General features: G+C 36.5%; 1 protein-coding gene across 1 annotated transcript in view; it reads left to right on the top strand.

The window, feature by feature from the left end:
* The window catches only part of RPAP2 (RNA polymerase II associated protein 2), a 171078-nt gene that overhangs the window by 64051 nt on the left and 97148 nt on the right, over positions 1 to 9879 (top strand). Inside the window, exons 9-10 of the mRNA XM_006831052.1 lie at positions 5012 to 5945; positions 8424 to 8506. Coding sequence (XP_006831115.1) covers positions 5012 to 5945; positions 8424 to 8506 — 1017 coding nt within the window. The remainder of the gene's footprint in view (positions 1 to 5011; positions 5946 to 8423; positions 8507 to 9879) is intronic.

Here is a 9879-nt window from a genome sequence, read left to right as displayed (position 1 = left end):
AGGAAACGCCATATTGCTTTCCAGAGAGGTTGGACCATTTTGCAGTCCCACCAGCAATGCAGGAGTGTCCCAGTCTCTCCACATCTCCGCCAGCATTTATTGTCTTCTACATTTTTTCATCTTTGCTGTTATTGCTGGTGTGAGATGATATCTCATTGTTGTTTTTGTCCCAGAGATTTTGGTGTGTTGTGTTTTCATTCTCGTTTGTTTCTAGGAACTTTGTCAATTCACGTTAAATTCTTCTTTTACCCACGTTAAATTCTTCTTTTACCCAGTTGCTTTTCAGCAGGGTGTTGTTCAAGTTCCATGTATTCGACTTTACTGCCTTGGTCTTCTTATTGTTAATTTCTAGTTTTATAGCATTGTGGTCTGAGAAGATGGTCTGTAGAATTTTGATGCTTGTAAATTTATGGAGGCTTGCTTTGTGACCTAACACATGGTCAATTCTGGAAAATGTTCCATGCGCACTGAAGAAGAACATGTATTATGCTGTTGTTGGATTGAATGTTCTGTATACATCTATGAGGTCAAGTTGATTGTGTTGTTTAGTTCCTATCTAGCTTTGTCTTGCTCAATTGACCCTTTGATCATGAGATATTGTCCTTCTTTGTCTCTTATGCTGGTTTTTATCTTAAAGTTTACTATGTTGGAGATTAGTATTGCCATTCCTGCTTGCTTATTGTTGCAGTTAGCTTAGTAAATTTTTTTCCATCCTATAACTTTTAGTCTGTTTTTGTCTTTGTATGTAAGATGTGTCTCTTGCAGGCAGCATATTGATGGGTTTTATTTTCTTATCCATTCTGCCACTTTCTGTCTCTTCACTGGTACATGCAATCCATTTACATTCAATGTAATTATCGATAGGTATGAAATGATTGCTGTCATTATGTTATCTTTTTGGTGGTGCTGTTCATTCTTTTGTTATTTCTTGTCGGTTTCTTCTTAGTTCCCATGTTTGCTTGTTCTGCTTGGGAATTCATTTTTATGATATGTTGTGAAGTATTAGCTTCCTTTGGGGTTACATTGTAGTCTACTAACTTTTCTCTGCATTTTAAGATACTCCATTGTATCCTGTAATTTACCTGGCATCCTCACCACCTGCGTCTCTGTTGCTACATTTGTCCCTTCTTTGACATTGATGTATTTTTGGTCTTCAGTTGATCTCCCAGCTGCTTTAAGTTTGTTGTTGTAGTCTTGTTCTGTTCTGGACTCTGCTATCTGTTGACTGAGTTCCATGTGGTGTTTCCATGCCTGTCAGTCTCGTTTGTTGTCTGTTCTTGTTGGTTTTCAGTCCACCACATTCTTCTTTATTGTTGTTGTTAAGTGCTGTCAAGTCGGTTCCGACCCATAGCGTTTCCGAGGAGCAGCTGGTGAGGTTGAACTGCCGACCTTGCAGTTCAAACGGCCATGCAGCCTGGCACATTAACCCACAGCACCACACAAGAACTACATTCTTCTTTATAGAATCCAACTTCTAGGATTATTTGCTCAGTGAATAAGTGTGGTGAAAAAATACAACTCTGGTGCACACCTTTCTGATTTTAAGCCATTCAGTGTCCCCTTGTTCTGTTTGAGTGTCTACCTCTAGACATGTATAGGTTCCTCATGCACACAATTAAGTGTTCTGGAATACCCATTCTTTGCAATGGCTTGTCATGATCCACACAGTTGAAAACTTTCTCATACTTAATAAAGCACAGGTAAACATCTTTCTTGTATTCTATGCTTTCAGCCAAGATGCATCTGATGTCAGCAGTGATATTCCTCATTCCTCGTCCTTGTCTTAATCTGGCATGAACTGGTGGCAGTTCCCTGTCAGTGTACTGCTGTTGTTGTTAATTGCCGTCGAGTCTATTCTGACCCATAGCGACCCTGTACAGGGTTTCTGAGGAGCAGCTGGTGAGCTTGAACTGCCGACTTTGCAGTTAAATGGCTTTGCAGTCTGGCGCATTAGCCCACAGCGCCACACCAGGACTCCAGTATACTGCTGTAGTTGTTTTTAAATTATCTTCTTACAAAATTTTACTTGCATGGGATTATCAGTGATATTATCCGATGATTTCCACGTTCTGTTGTGACACCTCTCTTTGGAATGGGCATAGATATGGATCTCTTCCAGTGAGCTGGCCGTCTTCCAGATTTTTTGGCATAGGTGAGTCAGTGCCTCCAATGCTACATCAGTTTATTGAAAGATTTCAAAGCCTTCAGTGCATCTTGAATTTTTTCCTACAGTACCATTGGCTCTTGCTTATATGCTACCTCTTGGCAGAATGGCTGTGTTTGTATTCCTTCCATCTTCTTTTGATATTTTCTGCATCATTCAATATTTTACTCATGTTGTTGTTGTTGTTGTTAGGTACCATTGAGTCGGTACTGATTTTACTCATAGAATCCTTCAATATTGCAAGTTGAGGCTTGAATTTTTTTCAATTCTTTCAGCTTGAGAAATGCTGAGCGGTTTCTTAGCTTTTGGTGTGCTAACTCCAGGTCTCTGCATATTTCATTATGATACTTTGTTTTCTTGAGCTGTCCTTTGAAATTTTCTATTCAGCTGTTTTACCTCCTCATGTCTTCCATTTGCTTTAGTGTCACTATGCTGGAGAGCAAGTTTCAGAGTCTCTTCTGAGATCTCTTTTGGTATCTTCTTTCTTTCTTGTCTTCTTAATGACCTTTTGCTTTCTTCCTGTATATTTTTGATGTCATCCCACAGCTCTTCTGGTCTTTAGTCTTTAGTGTCTTATGCAGCAAATCTGTTCTTGAGATCATATCTAAATTCAAGTGGGATATATTCAAGGTCATAATTTGGCTCTTATGGACTTGTTTTAATTTTCAACTCCGGACTGAACATGCATATGAGCGATTGATGATCTGTTTTACAGTCTGCCCCTGCCCTTGTTTTCACTGATGATATAGAGCTTTTCTACCAGCTGTTCCCACAGATGTAGTAAATTTGATTTGTGTGTATTCCATCTGGTTAGGTTCATGTGTATAGTCATCTTTTTATGTGCTTAAAAAGGTATTTGCAATGAAGAAGTCATTGGTCTTACAAAATTCTATCATGTGATATCCGGGATTAGTTCTGTCACCAAGACCACATTTTCCAACTACTCATGATTCCTCTTTGTTTCCAACCTTTGCATTCCAAACACAAATAATTATCAATACATCTTGATTGCATGCTTGATTAGTTTCAGACTGAAAAAGTTGGTAGAGTTTCATTATCACTTGCTTTAGTGGTTGGGGCATAAAATTTTATAATAGTGGTATTCACTGATCTTCCTTGTAGGCATGTGGATATTATCCTATCACAGATAGTGTTGTACTTCAAGATAGATCTTCAAATGCTCCTTGTGATGATGAACGCAATGCCATTTCTCTTCAATTTGTCATTCCCAGTAGAGTAAACCGTATGATTGTCAGGTTCATATTGGCCAGTAACAGTCAGCTTCAGCTCACTAATGCCTAAGATACGTATTTTAATACTTTCAATTTCATTTTTAACAAATTCCAATTTTCTTAGAATAATACATCATGCATTCCATGTTCTGATTATTAATGGATGGGTAGCTGTTTCTCCTCATTTTGAATTGTGCCCCATTAGCAAATGAAGGTCCCAAAGTTTTATTTCATGCACATCTTAACAGTCAACTACTTTGAGGAGGCTGTTCTTCTCTACTTATATTTTCAGTGCCTTCCAACCTGAGGAGCTTATCTTCTAGCACTATATCTGACAATATTCTGGTGCTTTCTGATAGTGTGCCACTGCTAGTCATAAGGTTTCTGGTGACTAAAGATTAAGTAGTCTGCCTTTCCTTTTACCTAGTCTGTAAGCTCAGCTGAAACCTGTCCACCATGGGTGATCCTGCTGCTATTTAAAATACCCATGGCTTAGCTTCGAGCATCACAGCAATATGCAAGCAAGCACAATATGACAAACTGTCTGAAGCTTAGGGTTCCAGGATTATCATTCATAACTAATTTTATTTGATTTCTCTTGTCTTTGTTGTAGATAGATTGTGGAGTATGTCTGCCTAGTTCTTTGTCTTTCTAAAAGTAGCTGAATTATTTTAATTTATATGAAATTATACTTATCTGATCAGAGACTCAGTCCCACAATTATATATGCTAGATTCTAAGAAAAGAAAAAACAGTTTAATACTGAACTACTTATCATTCTTCATGCCTTCTGTTCACACACAAGTTTTCAATTTGTTTGTTGTTGCTGTTATAATTTCTTTTATGCTTTCCCCCAGCATGATTCTTGACTCCAAATCCTTCTCATCCTGGTCTTTCATCTAACTGTGGTTTGTCTAAGGAAAGTTGCTCAACTATCCTTGTTTGTCTCTAGCCTGTTGTATTGGCAAAACTACTTTGTGCCTTCACACTGTCATAATTCTTCATCTCTCTCAAATCTTAGCAGAAAATTAAGGTAATATAGTCTAAAGAAAAGTTATCTTTTACTGTTAGTATTCTGTTAAAATTCTTAGTTTTCTAATTTAAACATCATTCCTTGACACATGTTGATTTGCTAACTTTATTTCACCTGACTTTTCTTGTATCTTATCTATGAAATCTCTTGCATGACTGTCAGTGAAAACTGGAAAATGTTTACCCATGTGTTTGGTTTTTTTCTTTCTAAACAGAGTTCTTACAATATGTTTTTTTGGGGGGAAAGCAATAATGAAAAGCTCACAAGAAAAAACTTTTTTTAGATTAGTTGGATCACAGAAAAGGAGTAGGCACAAATCTAAATAATTTAGCAGGATGGAATTATCAAATGCTTCTTTTTTTGCTGTACTCCTTTTATTACTTTTAAAAGATAAGATAATGAAAGGAGAACTATATCAAATATATACTGAATTTTATCTTATTTTTGTATATCAAAATCTTCTGGCATAGGTTTGCCTAGGGTACAGTAAAAATCGCCTACAATTGAAAGTTGCAAAGTAAAAGTAATATAGGCCAGTTTACTTCCCTGTTCCAATTATTTTGTTTATTTTTCTTTCTACAGTGGCCATTCTGGGGAAGAAGTGCAGTTATGCGGCCAGGCCATTAAAATGTCAGATATCGACAATCCTGGCCATTCTGAAAAGCAGTCTGGATCTAGTTCTTCTAGCATTCATAGTGATAGTAGCAGTGATAATGAGCAAGACTTTGTTTCCTCCATTCTTCCTGGAAACAACCCAAAGACAATGGGTATAATGTCAGAGATGCACAAAAGTAGCATAACGAAAAAGAAATTTGGTAACAAATTTAACTCCAAACTCAAAGACAAAGAACAGGCAATAGTAGATGTTGCTGAGCAGTTAGACAATTGTAGATTAGATAGTCAGGATAAAGCTGCTAATGTACTCCCTTTACAAAATGTAAACACTCAGATTTCTTCAAATAGTCCTGTGCAAGAAAAATTACAAACTTCAGAAAATTCTGAAAATAGATACAGTAGCTCAGAAATAACTCTAGTAGGCATAAGTAAGAAAAGTGCAGAACATTTTAAGAGGAAATTTGCCAAATCAAACCAGGTTTCTAGGTCACCCTCTAGTTCAGTGCAAGTTTGTTTTGAATTTGCAAAGACAAACTTACTTAAAGTCCTGAAGGAGACTTTGATTGAGTGGAAGACAGAAGAAACCTTGAGGTTTTTGTATGGTCAGAATTATGCATCTGTGTGTCTGAAACCCCCTTCAGCCCCTCTGACTGAAGCAGAAGAACTTGATGAAGATGACTTAAACCCTGAATCAGACAATAATTCTTTTTCCTTGAGGGAATCTCAGAATAGCTTGGATGAGGCTTTGCCTTTCAGAGGTTCAGATACAGCCATTAAGCCATTGCCAAATTATGAGAACTTGAAAAAAGAAACTGAAACATTAAATTTAAGGATCAGGGAGTTTTATAGAGGACAATATGTTTTGAATGAAGAATCCACCAAATCACAAGACTCAGAAAAGGTATGTCCTAATGATGTTTTTCCATGCTGCTAACATACAGAAATGGCAAATCTTGGAGCAGGAAGAACATTGAATAAATAAGTAACCTTCTGTGATCTACTGAAAATTTGATAATTAAGTCATTTTGCCATTTGATTTATAATTCTGTCTCAAGTATGGCATGTTGTTATTGCTAAATGCCATCAAGTCAGTTCCGAATCATAGTGATCCTGCATAGGCTTTCCGAGAGGCAGCTGGTGGCTTTGAATCACCAACCTAGTAGTTAGTAGTCCAGTGCTTATCCTACTGTGCCACATCAGGAGTTTGCCCCTGGTAAATTTTCATATATAAGTAGGAACTTTGAAAAGTTGTAGGAAATTCCCATTATCTTTCAATTCCATTTTTCCATGAACTTTTCTCTAATCTAGAAATAGTCTAGAAAGATGAAGCAAATTTTTCTTTAAAACTTAGTTTTTCATCTATTATTAAGCCAACTCCATGAGGAAGGTTGCCTTTTCTTTGTAGGAAGGTTGCCTTTTCTTTGTATGTATTCCTTCAAATTTCTACATGTATACAGTGGAATAGACTTACTAGTTAAATATTAATCTGAATATTTGAGAAACATGCCCATTTAAAATATTATAGACAAAAATAATAAAGGAGACTTACTGGAAAATAATGGATAAAGGTGAGAATGCTTGTCATATTCTGGTAGACTTAGGTTTGAGTCTCAGGTCTGTCCCTAGCTGTATAAAAAGTTATTTAAAGTCTCTTGAGTCTGTTTGCTCATCTGCAAATAGGACTTTTGATTATTTCCAAAAATTGTTATATTTATTACAGTGCCTGACATAATTGGTACTCAGTGAATAGTAGTTAAATACAGAGACTGAGATTTAGGGAGGATATATTATGGGGTTTGTTTTTTGTTTTACCTGTTTTTGGTTGATTCATGTACTGTCTGGAAAACAAGGGCGTTTGGCATGGAAAGGAGTTATTTTAAGTAATGCTAATAGCTTCATTTTCTGTATTCTCTGCAGATTGGTATCTATGGTTGAATGTTTGGGATTTTAATCATAATGTGTTGTTTTATTGCTATTTTACTATGTGTCAAAAATTATACATAAAAAGTTGCAGAGATGACTTGAGATCCAGGATGATGCTATCGTCTTTTAAAATGGATTTATATTGGCTTCTGGCAGATGATTTATAGCTGTCCAGAATCACCTTACTCCAATCAGAAATTAAGATGATTTGTAGTCAGGTGTTTGGCTTTTACCAGAACTGTCTATTGCCTATCCATTCTTATTGCTAGAGGGTAGGCCTTTCTTGGTCCTGGTCTTTAGTCTGAGGTAAGGATTTGCCAGTACTCCCTTTTTGGCATGCCCTGAATTTAATTTTTAGTAGAAAAACTGTTCAGGTTCTTAGTGTCTCCATTGCTTCTTTGGAATTCGTCAGTGCTTTCTCTGAAATTATATCTCTAGGTACTCGTCCCATAGTTTTTCAAAGCCCTTTAGGTCTCTGGAGTCCTGGTATGCTACTGTAGGATAAGTACTGGACTGCTAACAGTAAGGTTGGTGGTTCAAACTCACCAGCTACTCCTTAGCAACCCTATACAGGGTCACTATGAGTCAGCACTGACCTGGCAGTGATTAGCAACAACAACAATAATTAGTTCTCTAATGCTTTCAAACAAATGTGAGTTATTTCCTCCAGCTTTTTCAGTTCTCAGCAGGAGGATTGGTCTGCCATATCTGGAACTCATAATGTATTTATAATATTTGCTAATTCTAATTCTTTAATCCCTTATATTTGTATGTTGTTAGATGCTGTCCAGTCAGTTCTGACTGATAGCAACCCTGTATAGTGTTTCTGAGGAATAGTTGGTGAGTTTGAACTGCCAACTTTACAGTTAGCAGTCCAGTGCTTACCCTACAGCCCCACACAAGAACCTCTATACTTTGTATGGTGGTGGTTATGTGCTGTGGAGTCAGTTCCAACTCACAGCGACCCTGTACATGGTTTCCGAGGCTGTAAATCTTTACGGGAGCAGAACGCCTCATCTTTCTCCCATGGAACAGCTGGTAGTTTTGAACTGCAGACCTTGCAGTTTGCAGCCTAATTCATAACTACTATGCTACCAGAGCTCCTGTATAGCATTTAGCAATTTACAGAGTCCTTATATGTAATTTACTCAATAAAGGAGCATTCCCATTGCCAATTCCAACTCATACAGACCCGATAGCACATAGAACTGCCCCATTGGGTTTCTAAGACTTAATTTTTACAGAATCCAACTGCTATATCTTTTCCATGAAGCAGTTGCTGCATTGAACTGCTGATTTTTCAGCTAGTTATTAGTATGAAAAAAATTTACTCTCAAAGAGACCAAATGATTCAGTTCAGATAATCTTTGTAAACATTGGGTTTTAATGTCAGCTGTTCTTATTAGAGAATGTAAAATTTTGATTCTATTTTGTTTTTTTTAAAAATCCGATTCAGCATGATCCTACCTTTCCACTGATAGATTCAAGTTCTCAGAATCAGATTAGAAAACGCATCGTACTTGAAAAATTGAGTAAAATGTAAGTATGAAATTGTCAGTTTTTGTAATATTTTTCAATTAAGATTATGAGTTCATAATTAATATGTATTATCCTTGAATGGGAACATTTTGGATTCATGTGGAAAGTTTACATTATTTTTAAAATAACCTCTTAAGGCAATATTGAAAGGAAATCCATTGTAGAAGACACATAGACACACAATGAAGGGGGATGAGATTATGAGACTGAGCAGCCAAACTGCCTTACTTCCACTTAATAATCCATAGAAGTCGGGGGAAAATTCAAGACTTCTTTAAATATTAATTTGTGGTAATTGTGTCATATCAGTGTAACATTTGAATGTGACTTTGTCCAGCATTAATGGGTCTGTTAAATGGTTCTATGAGTGTATATATATGCAGAGTGAGTTAACACTCAGAAACTCAATTGTTTATGCAGCTCAGCTTTCATTTTAGCTTTTAGCTTCCCATAGTGGTGGAAACTGTTATTCTTGTTAATTAGCCCAGTCATAAATTACATTTTTAAATTGCTATTTTAGTTTTTCTTTCAAACAGTACATGAAAATCTTTCTACCAGAGGTTTTAGGGCTGTCTTGAATTTTTCCAACTTGCATTTTCTTCCTTTTTTTAACAGAAAACATGTAGAGGTGTTTTTGGTTCTTAGTCCTATATACAAGTTTTATATAGGAAAAACACTTCTTTTTTGGAAGCAATTATATTTTAAGCAGCTCAGATATAAGACATTCCTTGCGATAATAACTACAGGTGTGATTATTTTACTTTGAAATACATATGTTGTTGTTGTTATGTGCCATGGAGTTGGTTCCGACTCATAGCAACCTTGTAAAGGGTTTCCGAGGCTGTAAATCTTTATAGGAGGAGCAGTAAGCCTCATCTTTCTCTTGCGGAACAGCAGGTAGTTTTGAACTGCTGACACTGAGGTTTGTAGCCCGATTTGTAAGCACTACGCTACCAGAGCTCCTTTGAAATACATAATTCAAAGGTTTTGATTGACTTCGTATCTTGATCTGTTCTAAAATATGAATCGAGAGGAAGAACTTACTCCTCAAATAGTTAATTTAGAATTTATTTATTAGGTTGCCATTAAGTGCCGTCCAGTCAGTTCCAACTAATAGAGACCATTGTATAGGGTTTCCTAGGAGCAACTGGTGGGCTTGAACTGCCAACCTTTTGATTAGCAGTCCAATGCTGATCCTACAGTGCCACACCAGAATTCATTTATTCAATTGCTTGCTGAAAGTGAAGAGGACTTGAAACATTTACTTATGAAGATCAAAGAGTACAGCCTTCGATATGGATTACATCTCAATGTCAAGAAAACAAAAATCCTCACCACTGGACCAATAAACAACATTCTTATCAATGGAGAAA

Source organism: Chrysochloris asiatica, unplaced genomic scaffold (genome assembly GCF_000296735.1).
Source record: "Chrysochloris asiatica unplaced genomic scaffold, ChrAsi1.0 scaffold00002, whole genome shotgun sequence".
NCBI classification, from domain to species: Eukaryota; Metazoa; Chordata; class Mammalia; order Afrosoricida; family Chrysochloridae; genus Chrysochloris; species Chrysochloris asiatica.
The sequence above is the reverse complement of the archived record's forward strand: the minus strand, read 5'-3'. Positions and strand labels throughout refer to the sequence as shown.